The 18,486-nt window shown below is 40.3% G+C and overlaps 1 protein-coding gene across 7 annotated transcripts in view; it reads right to left on the reverse strand.

Moving 5' to 3' along the window:
- Positions 1-2,980: 2,980 nt before the first annotated feature.
- EHMT1 (euchromatic histone lysine methyltransferase 1) overlaps positions 2,981-18,486 on the reverse strand; it is a 231,403-nt gene continuing 215,897 nt past the window's right edge. For all 7 annotated transcript variants that reach the window (XM_089675302.1, XM_089675307.1, XM_089675300.1 and 4 more), the window contains 4 exons: positions 16,451-16,537; positions 14,710-14,788; positions 7,993-8,168; positions 2,981-6,025 (listed from right to left, as the gene is read on the reverse strand). In XM_089675302.1, the coding sequence (XP_089531428.1) occupies positions 5,839-6,025; positions 7,993-8,168; positions 14,710-14,788; positions 16,451-16,537 (529 nt within the window). In that variant the 3' untranslated portion in view covers positions 2,981-5,838. The remainder of the gene's footprint in view (positions 6,026-7,992; positions 8,169-14,709; positions 14,789-16,450; positions 16,538-18,486) is intronic.

Here is an 18,486-nt window from a genome sequence, read left to right on the forward strand (position 1 = left end):
ACAGCACAGTAGTGTGACAATACTGTATACAGTACAGATATAGTACATTACAGTATGTACAGTACAGTGTAACTATTTATAAAGCTTTTTCTTCAAGCATGCAAGTTGTGTGTGATCTGGGTGCCTTATTCTGTATTGTACTTTACCCCAGATGTCTCCAAAAAGGAAAAGAAAGGTTGCACCAGAAAATGCCAAGAAACAAAGGAAGGCTATTGATCTTGAGAAGAAAATAAAGATCATAAAGGATTATGAAGGTGGCAAAAAAGTCCATGAGATAGCACATGACTTGCATCTGGCACATTCAACCATTTCAACAATCCTTAAGGATAAAGATAGAGTAAAAGAGGCAGTGAAAGCATCAACAGGCTTTAAAGCCATAATAACTAGACAGCGGAAAGGCCTAATTCATGATATGGAGAAGTTACTGGCTATCTGGTTTGATGACCAGATTCAAAAAAGAATGCCATTGAACCTTTCAATAATTCAAGCCAAGGCACTCAATATCTTTGAGACTTTGCAAGCATGCAGCGGTTCAACCGAAACCTTTACAGCAAGTAACGGATGGTTTCAACGGTTTTCTCGAAGATTCAACCTGCATAATCGGAGTGTCAGTGGTGAGGCAGCAAGTGCAGATGTAGAAGCAGCAGAAAAATTTGTTGACCAATTTGATAAAATCATAGAGCAAGGTGGCTATTGTCCAGAACAGATCTTCAATGTGGATGAAACTGGACTTTTTTGGAAGAAAATGCCTGAAAGATCCTATATACACAAAGAAGCTAAGACAATGCCTGGCTTTAAGGCATTTAAGGACAGGGTCACATTGTTGTTGGGAGGAAATGTTACCGGGTTTAAGTTGAAGCCTTTGCTTATCTATCGCTCTGAAAACCCACGTGCATTGAGCAGAGTTAGAAAGAACACACTGCCTGTTTACTACCGAGCAAATAACAAGGCATGGATGACTCAAGCTTTATTTGAGGATTGGTTCATCCACTGCTTCATACCCTCAGTGAAGCATTATTGTCAAGAAAAGGGCATTCCTTTTAAAATTATCCTCCTGCTTGATAATGCTCCAGGCCATCCCCAGTATCTTGATGACCTAAACCCAGATGTGTTTTTAGGTAGATATACTATCTTTACAACTTCAATCCTTCAGCCAATGGACCAGGGGGCCATAGCCACATTTAAAGCATACTATTTACGCACAACTTTTTCCAAAGCTGTAGCAGCAACAGAAAATGATGAAGTAACTCTCCGTGATTTCTGGAGATCTTACAACATTTTAGACTGCATAAACAACATTGAATCCGCTTGGAAGGGAGTGACAGAAAAGTGTATGCAAGGCATATGGAAAAAATGCCTAAAATGTTTTGTGAACAATGTTGCAGTTTTTGAGAAAGATGAACATGTTGATGCCATAAATAAAACAACTATGGAACTTGCTAAAGTGCTTAATTTAGAAGTTGAGGTGGAAGATATTGAGGAATTAGTGCAATACAGGGAGGGAGAGCTAACTACCGAAGATTTAATAGAGTTGGAAGCACAGCAGAACCTGGCGGAGGAGGAAGAAGAAAATGAAAACATGGAAGAAGTACCAAAGAAGTTTACTGTGAAGGGATTAGCTGGTGTGTTCTCAAAAGTGAATGCAGCTATGTTCCAACTAGAGAGTATGGATCCGAATGTTGAAGGATTCACAAAGGTGGAAAGACAAATAAGTCAAGTTTTACAGTGCTATCGTGAAATATATGAAGAAAAAAAGAAAATGACAAAGCAGACCACTCTAAGTGGATACTTTTGGAAAGTTACACCAAGCACTACCAATGCTTCAATTTCTACTCCATCGTGTCCCTTACCTGGGCCTTCAGCAGCTCCTGATAATAGCTCTGATGATGACACAGATGAAGATTTTGAAGGATTCGTTGACTAAAATGATAGCCTGAATTTATTTTTTTTTGTTTGTTTGTTTTGTTTACTGTATTTTAAATATCCTTTTTCCTTCTTGTACACTCTACAATACAGTACTGTGGTTTTTGGTGCTTTAATGTACCTACTGTACTTTGCTAACTTTATGTTCTGTAATACAACATTCCAGTACTGTGTGTAAATTACACAACCTATGCAAATTAAGACAAGTGGAAGTTTTCAGTTTGATCTTTCTTGTTATTTTACTTATTCAGAATACTGTACTGTATTGTCAAATACTATGCATATACTGTATTGTACTGCTGCACTGTAATACAGTGCAGTACTGTGTGTAAATTACACAACCTATGCAAATTAAAACAAGTGGAAGTTTTCAGTTTGATCTTTCTTGTTATTTTACTTATTCAGAATACTGTATTGTCAAATACTATGCATATATTGTACTACTGTATACAGTACATGCAGTTCCTCACTTAACGACCAATTCGCTTAACGACCAAGTCGTTGAAACGGAACTCGGTCGTTAAGCGAGGAGTACCTGTACATGGTCCTGGGTTTAGCAACATGAAGTTATCTGATGTTAGATCCACTTTACATTTGTTAGACCCTGAATACAAACACGTTCAGTATCTGCTTATTGTGCACCAAGCAATACTAAATGGTATTTTGTTCAGCTAGTTTTGTGCATCGCACACCACTGCCACAATGCAAGGCCAGAAGATTACTATACATCATGGATTACCTTCATGCTTCTAGACTTCTTAGGTTGATTCGTGGTCCAATAAGCATATTGGAGATAGAAAGGTGACACAGGAAGCTGCATAGTTGAACTGGTTAAGTATCACTTCATTGGATGTGCAGCAGCTGTTTCGTGAGCACAGAACTGGCTGACAGGCTTCCACATACCTCTAAAAATCTTGATAATTTTATCAGATGTGGATAGTAAGGCTCTACTCTTTTGTACCATATACAGTATATGTATGGTGAGGCTGCCTTCAAAGCCGCATTAGTAGGGTGAGAAGTAACACATCCCCTTTCAACAAGAGATAACAGCAACACAAAAGGTTCAAAGCATTTTTTTATTGTTTTACCAAAAACAAAAATAGGAAATCAAGGGTGAAGACTAGCAATGGTCCAAGGGCTTTGGGGGAAGGAAGAATAGAAGGTGGAGGGGAAAAAAAAGACAAACAGTAAAATAGACCACAACAGTGGCTGCACCAAAGACAAATAAAAAAAAAATGACAAATTAAAATCCACTGGAAAAATGGCAGCCTTTTTTATTTTTAAAATAACCGGAAAACGAAAACGAGGAAATAAAACAAATAAAATACAAAAAGAAAAAAAAATATTCACACTATAGTACTAACAATTTGTCTTTCTTTAAAAAAAAAAAAAAAAGTTTTTTCTTCTGGTAGTTCAACCTAAAATCAGATATTTTATGGTACAATAATCTGTCCAGTATATAAATCAGTTGTTTCAGCACCTTTTTTTATTTTCCTCTGTTACTGTCAAAACATTTTGCTGTAAAAAGATTCTGTAGGAATTCATCTATGGATAACATTGAAAACACATGTCCCGTTGGCCAATGGTAGAAGTCTTTTTCCAGCCGACGGGCAGCGGCAGGTCCATGGAAACTGCAATTGTTAAGTTCCAGCTTGGCAGGGTGGCCTCAAAAGTCAACTTTTTGCACATAAGTGGTTTACGTAAAAAAAAAAGAGAAAAACTCAATTCATGATATTGGTACACCCTACTGAAAGAGTGTATGGTGTGACCGACCAAAGTGTTCACGAGGAGACCATTAAGAGACAAAAATAAATATCTGCACAGACAACTATGTGTGAAGATGCTTTAATTACAGGTGTCCCTAACTATTCTTAAAGTCCTTTTTTAGTTTCTTTAAATGAATGTTCAGCTGTTGCTTTTCCTGTGAAATTTACAAATATTTTTTAAAGAGGTTGTTGAATGTTTGATATAGCTGTAGATAATAATTTGCAGTTAAGTGAACATTGTTTAATTTAGGGCGGAAGGGGTTATTTATCTGCTAATGCTACTAGTTTATGAATTCAGGCTGGTTATCAAGGGCCTTGCTGACTAACAACCAGATGGAGCAGCCTATCCTCAGCAAGACATTGTAGGTACATGAGGCCAAGGAAACCGTAATTGGACTAACCCATATGGCAGGTCCCAAAGTTCCATACCAAAGCCAAAAGTGGCATTTTATTGGTGGTCATCTAAGTACATAAAAGGCAACTGTGTGCATTTACTTTGCCACTGATCCATGCTCGCTCACCCAGGTACCATCTCACTGGTCGTGAGGTGAACAGGGTATTTGACAAAGAGGCCAGCTTCATAAAACACAATCATCATCACTGTCTGCCTACTTTGCAGCAAATCTACCACTTGCATCACAGTTTCGCCTATACCTGGTTACCATTCAGTAATAAAGGGCTTTAGGCCTGAAAGAGCAATCATGCTGTCCTCTTAACAAGATAACCTACCGCTCCTATTGCCAGCTTTGCTGAGGAACTCCTGGGGGTTGCTGACAATGTACGTTAAACCCAACTCCAGTCAAAAAATCTTTGGACAGAATGGAGAAGTCTTTGAAGTTAAACCCATCCATCCCCAAAGCACCTGCCAATTCTTGACACCAGGGTATCAGGATGCTGATTTGGCATCTAAATTTAGCATTTTGATGCAAACTTGAAATGACATCATGCAAAATGATATGACCAGCAGTCCATAGAGACCTCTTCAAGGTGCCAAAAGATACTGGTGCTATGAAGAGGTTTTCCACTTCCAAAAATAGGAGTAAACAAATTAACCCAAGCTTTTTATTTGAAATGAATTGCCTTATTACCCACTTAATTTGGCTTCTTGTTTTATGACTTTGGTGGTGTTGCAAGATTTCACTGTACCTGGGCTGCTAAAAGCTACAGGGCATCTATGAACTAAAAATTAAATAAATATTTAACAATTCCAAATGAATGAAAGTCAAGAAAAGACTTTTCTCGACCTATCTACACTAAGACACCAGCTAGATGGATTATTTGGACACCTCTTATGCTAGGTACACATAACCTGCAGATCTCCAGATGCAGCTGTGATGTTGTTGCTCTCCAAAGGAGGAGGGAGATGCTGAGTCAAATCCCATCACATGCTTTAGGTAGTAATGCCCCAAGCATGCAAAGAAGCCCCTGTGTACATTGAGCCATTCAGCTCACTTTTGATCTGGAACAAGCCAAGTGTTCCCTTGTGCTACCCAGGTATACTTATCTATAAAGGAATTTACTGTCAGACTAACAGTAGAGCTGCCTGTGATGTAAAATGTCTCTTACTGGTCAGTCTCCGCTTTGTGGCTGGACACTCTGAACACAGGGAACATTAAATGCAAAAACTGTCTGTGTGAACTGTGCGTGAGTGACAGAGCGAGTTAATACAGTTGCTCCCCTGGAGGGGCAGAAATACTTTTGCCTGTTCACTCCTTTACTTCCAAAGCTGTGCTCTGGGTCTCTGAGGCAGGAGAGAGATTCACCACAATTTGCAATGGTTTTGACTCAGAAAAGATATAATGGAGTCTAGGAAGTGTCTCTGTTAGTGTTGTTAAGTCCCCCTTACAAAAGAGCAGATGATTTAAAGTGTAGGTCCAGCTAAAACTCCCCCACCCCATTTGGATAAAGCAGGGAAAGGCTATAACCTCTGTAGTGTTTAACTGCTATCTGGTGTCCTGTGCAACAAAGCCACAGCAATAAAAACCCAAGAGGTGTTCTAACCTTTATCCACCCTATTAACAAAAATAATTTTAGGCAGACATACACTTTAAATAACCCTTGCCTGTCAAACTCAGGATCCAGATTTTTAGCGCTATATTAAACTTGGCAAAAAAGTAAAATAAAAAAAAGGAATAGGTCCAAAGTCTTCTCAAGACTGGCTGAGCAGGCCAGAGGAACTGGTGTCAGGCAGCCCGTTTTCTTGTGGTGCTTCAGCTGGGGTGTCAGGCTGGCATGGTGGGGCAGTTTTCAGCACAGAGTGTTTGCATTTGGGAGAGCCACAGCGACAGCTGAAAAGTTTGCCTTTAATGTCCCAGAAACGTTCACCATAATCAAACCTGCAGAAAGGGGAGCAAAAAAAAAAAAAAGTCAGCAAAAGTTCAAGAGTTTTTCGTCTTAATTTTTTATGTGAGGTGAATCAGTCTCGCACATATTTATTTTACTAATTTTTCAGTGCAAACTCTAACTAAATAATTATTTTTTTTACTGAAAACAGTATAGAGCAGCTTGTAACTGTCAATCTTGCAATGCTTCATGGGACTTGTAGTTTGGCAACAGCTCGAGGGCCGCCAGTCTGACACCCGTGGCATAGACCATTTAAACCCCCCCCCCCCCCTCCCAAACAAATAAAGCATAAGCTTCAGGCAGCTAAATGTAAACACACCTTCAGTAGATCTGCTATGGCCAAGAGGAAACAAGCCTACTCTCTCCTAGCTTAACATTCCTATTAGTTCATCACTTGTGGGGATGCCTTGTGACCAATAGGAATGTATCTAAGGCAGGAGGAGGTGGGCAAGCTCCATCACCACCTGAAGTGTTGGAGCTTTGCCCACTCAGAAAAAAAAAAGTTGCTAGCAGGTATAAAGTGAATTATCCGGTAAAGCAGATAAGCCTTGTACACTATTCTGCTGCCTTGGATTTGAGAACAGAAAAGTAAGTCAGTACAAGGAACTTTTGAATTTGAGCTCCTGGTTTGAGGAAGGATTGTAACATTCGTAACGTTGCCATCTAACTGTATCCCAGTGTATTTAATACTGTTGCCAAAGCCTTCTCTGTTTTAATGATATTTAATAAAAGCTTGGATGTTTCATGTAGTCACTAGTGGCAAGACACTTTTGGATTTATAATTACATTTTTCTTCCTGTGTGCCAGAGGATTGGCATGGTAGCATGCTGAACAATTTAGTGTGGTAAGAGATCCACATTAGCGAATTGTTAGTCAATTAAAAAAAAAAAAAAAAGCCAATGGCTAAGGAGTTTTTAATGAATGAAATTAAAAACTACAGGATGAGAGTAAGGCTGGCATGGGGTTAATACCTAATTCTGGATGCTTACAGAGGGTTTTGCAAGGATAGGAAGCAAATCAGCTCATGAACTTTACACCCAGAGATCCCTGATGACAAGGACAGAGTATAATGCACTCCATTACCTTGGCTTTTCTTTACTATTATGAAAAAGTGGAATACCATGACAAAACCTTTATTCTCTAGTTTTCAATCAAGAGTTCCTGATTTTTTTTTGCTGTTTGTGTCTTGGATGCAGAGATTTTCCCTTTTTTTGTCTCCCAACAACCAATGTAGCCAATGTAGGACAGGAAATAAGGATAAGTCTGGCTAGAGAACAGACAAGTAGTCATTGCTGCCATTTTTAATCACCAAAAGAAGCACTGCTAGATAAGGTAGGAGGAAATAACAGAAGAGTGAGTAAACAAAATGCTAGTAAGGAACAGGCCAGGGGGAATGTAGATGAAGTATTTGGTTCTTGCATTCATGAAAGTTTTATTACACACTAGAAGTTTCATTTCAGGCTTAAGACAGCCATACACATCTTGAATTTTGTCTGATTCCTGTTGAGTTTCAAGTCGTGAGGTGGCCCTGTCCGTACTACACGGCTCAACATTATTCTATTTAGGAACAGAGTGAGTTGGGTTGAAATATCTCGGCCAACAGTGATGGCATTCTATCAGATGCAGTTACTGTTTCGGCATTCTGTCAGCTGTGGGTATTGCAGCTGTATGAATAGAGTAGCTGGAAGCAGAAATTCTATTGAATTTCTTCTATTGAGATTCTATATGTCTAACAGTGTATGGCCAGCTTTTTCTACAGACTCTACTTTACTTGTGTCTGCTGGTTGCCATGGCAGTGTGAGAACTTTAATTTTTGGGAGAGTTAGGTGCAACAGGATCAACCAGCATCCATCTCTTTGCAAGATAAATAGCCCCACTTGAGTAGAGTCAAATATGTTGCCTTCCCAGGCAGTATATGAGAAGCTTGAATCTATGAGGCCACATCTCGCAAGTTTCTCACCCAATCTCCTCTCCAAAACAGATCTGTCGGCTGCTGAAGAAGGCGATCCGCGGGAAACGCAGGTCTTGGTGGGACATAAACACACGGACAGGAAGAAGGTTGGGCTCACAGAGATGGTTGATGAAGCGACTGATGTTTCCATAAAATCGAGCATCGATACAGTAAACCTCACCGTCCTGTAATAAAATATTAATCAAATAAGAATTCCAAGTGTAAGGCCACATTTAGTAAGCAAGAGATTCTGCCCAATTCTATCGATAACAAAATCCAAGACCACTTCTGACTGTCTTGTGTTTCTAGCACTGAAGAAAATGTTCTTGAAGGGATATGGAGTTTAGGTATCTGAGTACATGGCCAGCAGATATCTATGGGATTTTACCTCTGCTTCCTGTCATACATTTCCTTTAGATAAAAACATTACTATGGTAATAAGTGGGCAGGGCTTAGTAAAAAAAAAAAAAACATTACCCTGCATTCATTGATTCTCCAGAGGTACTGTGAGCTGAACTGTCAGTGACAGAAAGTTAAAATCATGTTAGGGTGCAACTAAAGCTGGGAACACACTTTTTTTTCATTCAGCCAGCAGGCTGAATGCGAAAAAAATAACAATCGTGCATCCATGATGCAGGAGTCTCTCCGCCAGGATATTGTATTCTGACAGTGGGGACTCTCTGCTGTCACAATACACTGATCAGTGCTGCAGCCGATTGGCTGAAAGCTGCTGATCAAAGGGGGTTTTCCAGCAGTCCTGTTTGACAGAAGCCAATCGACTTCTGTCTAACAGGAAGGGCTACACACAGATCAAAACTCAGCCAGTTCCTAGTGAACACGCCAAATTTCAAATTGTGTGTACCCAGCTTAAGTTACAGGCAGTAAATGTGAAAAAGGGACCTTGGGACTATAGAGTCAAAGTTGCTCCTAAAACCAGACACATAGAATTACTTTGTGCCTGTCCCACACTACAAAGAACCGGAAAGTATGGCCATAAGGAGATTTTTTTTTTTTATGTGCAGCCCCTGGACCTGTCATCCTACTCTTTGCTACAATACCAAGCAAGCCCCTGACCTGCAACCAGCTTTCAGTCAGTCAAGTCAGTGAAGCATGTAGTGAAGTCAGACTGGGGAAGACCGCTCTTGAGCCTGGACCCATAAAAATCATGTCAGCAGTGAAAGTTGTCATATTCCTAATCAGTGGGAGATATACTGTGTCTGCCCCCACCACTGACATCCATAACAAGCTGTGGAGGCGGCTTTAGCCGCACACAGGTAGTAACATTTTACATTCTTTCACATGTATATGAAATTTAGGGTTGATGTAACAGAGAACTTGAAAGCAGTTTGACACATCTGCCAGCACAAAGCACACACCAGCCACAGAATGACTTTAATTGAACTCAATTGCCCCTGTACATTCACCCTTCAAGGTATGAGAATACCCCAAAACTTCTGAAATAAAGCTCATATTTTAGCAGTTTCAATTCAAACAGAGCCTACTGTTCTTATTAAAAGATCTCCCCATCCTTGCAAGGGATGTAGAGAAAGGAAATAAACAGCTTCCAAGTTGTGTACCACTCCAGGAATGGGCTTGAGAGTGCAAGTGGTAGAAAGTTTCTTTACAGGCCTTACAACATTAATCACATTATCAGTAACAGGAAGGAGCAGTGCTGGAAATCACATGGCCTTAAATTACTTTAGTGGTGCTGGTAACGCTGGCTGCTGCTCTTAACCCAGAATGCTTTGCTAATGCCAGACGCCAGGTCTGAATGATTCACTTTTAACACCCCGATATCCGTGAAGATTTATACTGTAATGCTGAGGAAAACACTGATAAAATAAGAGATGAGCAAATTATTTTTGACTTCTTTGGATGGAACGGATATAAATATAAGACACATCTGCCTGGCAATACTAGGGCTGTTGGTTCGAATCCCAACCACGGCATCACCTGCCTGGAGTTTGCATGTTCTCCCTGTGCCTGCGTGGGTTTCCTCCGGGTACTCCGGTTTCCTCCCATACTCCAAAGACATGCTGGTAGGTTAATTGGATCCTGTCTGAATTGGCCCTAGTATGTGTATGTATGAATGTGAGTTAGGGACCTTAGATTGTACACCCCTTGAGGGTTAGGGACTGATGTGAATGTATAATATATATATGTGTAAAGCGCTGCGTAAATGGACGGCGCTATAGAAGTACCTGAAATAAATAAATAAGACCAGTAAAAATTCAGGTTCAGAATAACTGACACACTGACACGCACATTGGCTCCCATTGCTGTCTCAGCCAATGAGGAGGCAGAGACTTGGGACAGCCAAGGCTGTCATTCACATCACTGGATCGTGATGAGGCTCAGGTAAGTATTGAGGGAGCTGCTGCTGTATAGACTGCATGAAGGTAACAAACCTTTAGCCTTTACAACCACTTTAACATTTTCAAAAGATGAAGTGAATAAAAGAAGCTTGCTTTCTCTTGACACTGGTTTCCTTTAATACACCTGAAAATGTGTCAAATATACTGCTAAAATTATCAAATAATTTTAACCAACTCTGTAAGACCATATAAAAAAACTGAATAAATCTGTGTAACAAACAATACTTCGATAACTCCAGATTCGACAATCACGCAAAATCTTCCCAAGGCCAAAATGTAGATTTTTCTTTAGAAATACATCACAGAATAGAAAGAACCTGGAGTAAAATGTAGACAAGAATGAGGCCAGCACTGTGAGGAGGAGCTGTATTTTTTCCTCATATCCCGGGGAATAGGGAGAACAGAGAGGGAGGAAAGGAGAGGGGGCCTCCTTTCTTCAACTCTACAAGCCAACTTTAATTATCACTGCTAATTTCAGCCCTGTCGGGGCCGCGAGCGGAAAGATGCATTAAAGGAGCCGGAGCTGCCTTCTGGGCACGTTTATAATGATCTTTAATGGATGACCGATGCCAGTGCCGCTCGATTAAAGCAGTTGCTGGAAAGCGGTCAGGTGTAGAAAGCGGAGAGCACAGAATTCCTAGCCAGTCTCCAGCACTCGCAGACAGGCTCAGTGCCTCTCGCAACAGGGAACAGTGAAATTTCACTTACAATTACAGGGTGTTCTTTTAATCCATTCTGGAAACTTTACTGCAGTTTAAAAAAAAAAAAAAAAAAAAGGATAATTGTAGTCACTGTAAGGATATGTTCACACTAGCCTTGTCAGCAGGCGTCAGACAGACATTTGGGAAGCGTTTTTAATGCTTCTCAAATGCCTCTGAAAATTCTGCACATGGTTGCACACAGTGCTGTTCACACTGAAGTGTTAGCGTCATGTTGCAGGAAAACTTACGCCTCTGGTCGAGTCAGGAGGAGTTGAAGCCTCCCATTCAAGTCTATGGTGCCGCTCCACAAACGCCTGGCCAGTGTTTGCGGTGCGGTTGTGGAGCGTTAATACCATTTAAACTTCATTATAGGAGTTTGTGGTGCGGTTTTAACGCTCGGCAAACGCCTATTAACCGCCTCAAAACTGCACATAGGGCGTTTTGGAAGCGTTTGCGGAGCATTAAAAACGCTTCACAAATGCCAGGGGCTATAGGGGCATTTGGCAAGAGTTAGAAATAAAGTCAAGTGTGAACGAGCCCTAAATCTCAGAGTCCATTGAGGGGCAGAGCTTAATAGTAAAAAACCAAGGGTTATTATACTGCTACCTACAGGAGAAACAGGTACATAAACTAAAAGCCAGGCCCGAAAAACTATAATCTCTCCCCACACCAATCCTGCCCAGCTGTGGGAGGGAGCTGTGTCCCTCAATGGAATTCAATGATTTAATGGTGAGTATACAAATCCTATTTTCTCTATCATTCATTGACAGACACAGTTTGATAGCGAGATACCCTAGAACATCCAAAAGCAGTTTAAACTGATGGGCGAAGGCAAGCAAAACACCACATGTGAATCCGGCCAACAGGAAACATCAAAACAAAACAAAAAAAACAACCAATGACATTAAACAGCCGCTTGCAAAATTTTTTAACCAAAACTAGCATCTGCTGGTAAAAGTTAGTGAAAGTATGTACAGAAGACCAGGTCGCAGAATTACAAATCTGTAACACCAAGGCTTGCTGATGAAATCCCCAAGAAACACTCAATGCCCAAGTGGAATGAGATTTAATGGTAAATGGGGGCCCTTTTTCTTGCCAATGAAACTTGTTGAATCCAGTTAAAAACAGTGGATCTTGAAGCTGCAGAACCACAGGGTCGCTCTGTGCAACACCACCGCACAGAGGAGGTGAGTATCCACGGCTGGAGGGAAGAATGAATACAGCCCACCAAAAGACAAGTAAGAAAATCCCCCAGAGACTTACACTGGTGAAAATAAGACTTCCGTACTCCATAATAGATCTCACAGAAAGTAGATTTACAAGCTTTTAGCATGGTTAGGATTACTGAATGCAAAATGCCCATGTCTCTCAGAACCTGGGTTTCAGCCAGGCTGTCAAGGCCAACTACCAAGAAGCTGGATGGAATATTGGTCCTTGAGAGGAGAAATCCAGCTGATGTGATAGAGGCCACTGAGTGTCATCTAACAAAAGAACAAGGTCAACATACCACAAGGTTAATCTGGAGCTATGACTGGAAAGTTCTTGACGATGAGCCTTTGAAGCAGACAAGGTAAAATTTCCAGCAGAGAAAGGACAAAGATCATGATGTACTGATCTCAAGACACCACCAGTGCATGTGCCATGGGGGCTTATGTCCTGCCTTCTCTTGTGTTTGATCACTGTACCACAATTTAGTCACTGTACTGTAATCCCCCGTTCACCCCTCTGCCATTATGACAGGAAGGGTGGGGGGGGGAGTGGCTAGCTGTATGTGAACACAGCCAGCACTTACACTTGTAATCGCTGTGATTCAGAGGCGGACTGAACTCATGGGGCCCCAGGGCAATAGGGGATCATGGGGCCCCTGTGTCCTTGCCCAAACTCAAAAAAGCCTATGAGAAAGGTACCAGGGGTATCTCATGGCGCCCCCTACTGACCCCGGCCTTCGGGCAGTGCCCGATTTTCCAAATGGTCAGTCCGCCCCTGCTGTGATTGGTTCACAGTGATCACATGGTACAGAACCATTTTGATTGGCTCATTTTACTTTCCTGGGATGTCTAATGACAGGACAATCGGAGGCATTGCGCAAACACAAACTCTACAAACAAGGATGTTTCTAGCCATCTACTTACAATAAGGCCCATTTCACATATGGCAAAAGAAAGATTCTTTTGGGTGACAAGTGTCGTGCAATGTGGTTTGCTGCAATTGCAGCATGATTTATCGAACAACAATTGCAGCAGAACTCCAACAAGTTTAGGTTTGGGATTGCTAGGATTCTGCCCGAGATCCTAAAACTGCAGATTGGAATGGGGCCTAGCTGTTGCCAAGACTGGCTGATTAATGACACTGCTTAGTCAGGAGGGTGTTAATCGAGACAGCATATGCCTTTTGTGTTGCTACCTATGTACTATTAACATTTAAGCTATAGCAAGCAGGGCTCTAATGCCTACTGTTCCTGAATAGATTGTGTAATAAACAGGACCTTTATACCTTCTGTTTCCGATTAGAAACCTCCTAATCCCAACTTGCTGTATAAAAAGAATGACCCTAATAATTCCAATACCATTTTAGATTATATAACAAGCAGGACCCTCATACCTCCTGCTCCATATTAGATTTCATAAGGAACAAAACCTTCTGATATCTTTTAGAATGCATGAGTAGAACCCTAAAACCTCCTGATTTCTATTAGAATGCATAACAATCAGGACCCTCAAACCTACTAATTCCAATAGGAATGTATAATGAATCAGGATCATCATACCTTCTTGTTTAAATTAGATTGTATAACAATCTGGACCCTCAATCCTACTGATCCACATTAGATTGCATAATGAGCAGGTCCCTCAAACCTCTGTATCTGCATTATATTGCATAACAAGCTAGAGACTCAAACCCCCTGATTTCTATTAGAATGCTTAAGTAGCAGGGTCCCAAAACCTCCCCCTATTAGAATGTATAATGAACCAGAAACCTCATACCTTCTGGTCGCAATTAGACTATATAAATGAGAATGGTCCTCATACCTCTTGATCCCTATTAGAGTGTATGACAAACAAGACCCTTATAATTCCTGGTCTGGTTTAGAATGTATAGTGAGCCAAACCCTCATACCTCCTGGTTTGGATTAAATTGTACAGTAGGCAAGGCTTATGTCGCTTTGTCAAAATTAGATTGTATTATAAGCAGGACCTTTCTACCTCCTGTTCTCTATTAGAAAGTAAGTTCTCATGTTCCCTACCAGACTAATTTCTAACAAGCAGAGCTATTAAACATCCTGCTCACTATCAGAGTATACACTATAATAAGCAGGACTTTCAATCTCTTTTTACTTTCATCTCTTTTTTTTTTTTACTTGTCTTGTTTCCATTCTTTTTCTCCTCCTGAAATGCTTGTCGTCATTCAGGATTCTATCTTCAGCATTTGAATTTTCTGTTTTTATCTGCGCTGTGTTAATAAGACAAATTATCCTCTGCCTCTGTTCTCTAGTAGAGTGACTTGAACTACATGAATGCAGAAATGGTTTTTTTTATGCTCTCCAAATTGTTTCTCAGACAATACAAGTGTACTACGCAGGGATACACAGTTGACTACATTTATTTGATTTTCAGAGGTCATGTGTATTTACGGAAAAATGACATGCTTACTTTGTTGTCCAAATCAAACAGGAAGGTGTCATCTTCACGCACGTCTGCTTCAGTGTCTGAAATCAGTTCCCCAACATACCTGAAAACAAAAATGCTTATATCTGTTTAACACTGATACTTTTTGCTATGTGCTTATTCCAAAGTAAATTTTGTGCAGTTGGGAGAGGTTTACTTCCACAGTAATACAGCTGGAGAAGACTACCATATGGAAAGGGTTCTTTACAGTAAGGCCTGATTTACATGTGTAGCGGTATGACATGCATCATGCAACAAGGTGCCATTCAGTTTGAATTTTAAAAATTCATATCTAACTTTGTTTTCTGCTGGAATACTTGGTCCATGTGCTTTTTTTTAAGGTTTGTTTTCTCTATCTGGATCAAACGCAGGTTTAGGGTTATGAGAATGCAAGTTTTTAATTTATTATCATTGTTTTTTGGTTGAACTCATTTGCACAGGTGTCTCTTTTTTCAACTTAAAAAAATAATATATTAAATAATGAAAAAAGATTATACATTTCATATGTCTATAGTTCTGAATGTCAAAATGTGTTTATGATATTTCAAAAGTCTTTCTAAAAGCCATTTCAGGGTTTTCAGAAAAAAAAAGTGCATCCTACAACAGATGCAGGTTTCTGGGATACCAATTCAGAAGGTACCTTCATTTTACGGTAGGATGGAAAGTCAAACTCTCCATAGGACATCTCAGGGCTACTGGGGAAAATTGTAGGCAAGTTATAAGCCATTCGTATGAATCAGATGGAACCTACTGTGGATTTATCAGCATCTGTCATAACACAAGCATTCTTTGAAACAACTGGCACCAAACTGAAGACTGTATAGAAGTTGCAAAAATTTGAAATTTAATTTACTATATTGGCATGACATTTGTTATATGAATATATGATTGGAGATCAGGGAGTGCTCCTGCAAATGATGTACAATTTGCTTAATATGAAATGTGAAACATTTACAATTAAAAGGCAACAGATAGTGTAAATTAGGCACATGTGGATGAGGAAAGGGGGCTTGTAACTGCTAAAGAAGGAACATGAGCAGTTTTTCATCTTTTAAAATTATAAACAGTACAACACCATCAATTTCTATGCCATGAGCTTTTATCCATCAGGCTTTAGTTAGTGACCGCAATCTATTATAGAATATATAATTTGTGTACTGAGACATTAGATCATAAGCGACTTGCATGTTTTTATTGACTTCCCCCCCTGTGCTACTTAGAAAGATTCCTTCAGTGCTTAAACAGGGCAGAAAATCCTGACTTGAGGCACCGTGGGCGCTGCATATTCTCCAGTCCCCACCTTGTGGACAGTATCAGGATGAAATATTAGGAAGACCTCAGCAGAGTCACCTGTCTTGCATACTTGACAGTCAGACTTGGCAAGCGCCAAATGCCTCTATTAGCTGATGTTGCAAATGGTGGAAAATGGCAATGTCACACTAAGTGGTGTCATGCAGGGCACCTATTGCAGCGCTATAGAAAAACTGAAACATTTTACAAAAGATATTTTCCAGCATGGGGAAAGATTTTGTTCCCTTTACAGCTCACATTACATTCTACTTTTTATAAATACAATGTCCACCAGTTACAAGAGACTCTCCGATTGTTTTTCAATTGGAAGAACAACTGGATGTAGTGTGTGCATATAAAGACAGGAACAGTAAATGGGCAATGGTGTAAGTTTGTTTGACTGAAGGGCAGGGTATGCTGCAGATGGCTCACTTACTCGCACACAAACGTCCCTGCGGGAATGTCCTGTAGAGACCGCACTCCCCAGCCTTTGTTCTTGGTCCGGAAAAGCTGTAATCTGATTCTGCATAAACAAGACCAAGAGATTAAATTCAATGTTTACATGTTGAATGAAACTAAAACAGCAAAAGGCTGACCCACTTCACTGTGAAGGCAGAGATGTCAAACTGCAGTGTGTAGAAGGGAGCTCCAGTGAAACAATCATTGAATCCTATTCCCAACCCCTGTTGGGAAGCACCTTTAAAAACCCTTACTTGGAACAGTTCCCAATTCTAGCTATAAAGGCAATATAGGGGCTGCTAACCTTCTCAAAATGCCAGTTCCCTGGTTGTTAGATTTGCCATTTGATGTAAACTTAACAGTCACGTGTATGTAGATCAGAAAAGTCAGATACAGTACTTATAAGCATACTTGTTTCGGATCAGTGACTCAATGTAACAAAGGCAAAGTTTCAGCCTGCCAGGAAGGAAACAAGCTTTTTTAGGATAGATCAGTAACTGGCACCCTACATATGCTCCCATGGCATATAAGGAAATAAATAAAGTGCACTTTGAACAGAAATTTTGGCATTTTACCACTTTTATCATTTGTTTTCACAATATCAAGAGAGAGAGAGAGGAATGAGAATAGAACAAAACAGTACAACTCTTTGGTTTGAGACTTTCCATGTTTTCTTAAAAATATCTGCATGCTAGGGTTGCCCTTTGTCACCCCTGCTCTTTGCCCTGGCCATGGATCCATTGGCTATACCTATTAGAGCATTGAGGGATAATAAAGGGTTTTCTGGTAGGAGTTTTTGAGGAAAAACATTGCGCTATATGCGGATCATATCCTTTTATTTTTGGGGACACAGATCAATTGTTAACTTCAGTGATTGAGTCTATCTAGCAACTTCGAAAATCTACCCTGCTTTAAGTGGATCCTTTCTGGGGCATTGCGAATAGTGCTAAGCATATAAACGTGGTAGAAAAGTTTAAATATTTAGGGGTATACATAAGAAAACACTAAATCTTATATTTTAGATAATTTAGTGCCCTTATTGACAACATTTAGGGATAAACGTAAGACGTGGTGTCGTCTCCCTTTGTCAGTGGTGGGTGGATGTAAACTAATCAAGATGGTGTGGATACCCCAACTTCTCTATGTCTTACATGATTCACCGATTTGGGTTAGTGAGGTCTGGTTTAGGAAGATAGATACGCTGTTTAGGGATTTGGTGTGCAAGTGGAGACAGGCTAGGATACATCTCTGGGTGTTGCAGCTATCAAAAGATAGGGGAGGAATGGTTTTGCCACATCCGTGGAGTTACTTTGTAGCGTCCCAGTTGCATCACTTACAGGGCTGCGATTTGGTGAGGGTTCTGCATGGTATAGTGGGCGAGTATTGCTGACCTGTACACCACATTCTATGTTAGTTGAAACATTACAGGCAGGATCATGGAGGTCGGAGTCACAGTTCCCTGCAATTTATTTATTATTAAAAGTTGTGTCGGATAGTACGCTCTATGTTTCACTATTCAGGGTTTACAGAGTACGAGTCGATTTGGGACAATGAAAATCTATTAGAACTGGAGAGGCTAGAGAGTTTTAATAAATGGAAGCAAAGAGGAATTGTAAGACGTTCGCAAATATATTCTTCTGGAATAATGAAAACTTTTCAGGAGTTAAGAGATGAGTTTGGCCTTCCGAACAAATGTTTTTACGAATACCTGCAGCTAAGGTATGCATTAATGGTTCAGTTTAAATCAAGATGACAGGAGTGGAGTAAGGCCCCTCTTTTGGGAACCTTGGTGAGAGCGAATGCCATAAAAGGGTTAATATCGAGACACTATGCCAATTTAATTTAGTAGCATTAGAGGGAGAGGTTATTCTTCCATGTAGAACAAAATGGGTAGAAGTTGTGGGTGAACTGACAGATGAGCAGTGGAATTATATTCTGGAATTAGCAGAGAGAGTAAATGTGTCCCCATCACAAACACGAGACAGATTGTCATAATACATAGGGCTTATTATA

The sequence above is a fragment of the Staurois parvus genome, unplaced genomic scaffold (genome assembly GCF_062004578.1).
Source record: "Staurois parvus isolate SC_StPar_1 unplaced genomic scaffold, SC_StPar_1.0 ptg000154l, whole genome shotgun sequence".
Classification (NCBI taxonomy): domain Eukaryota; kingdom Metazoa; phylum Chordata; class Amphibia; order Anura; family Ranidae; genus Staurois; species Staurois parvus.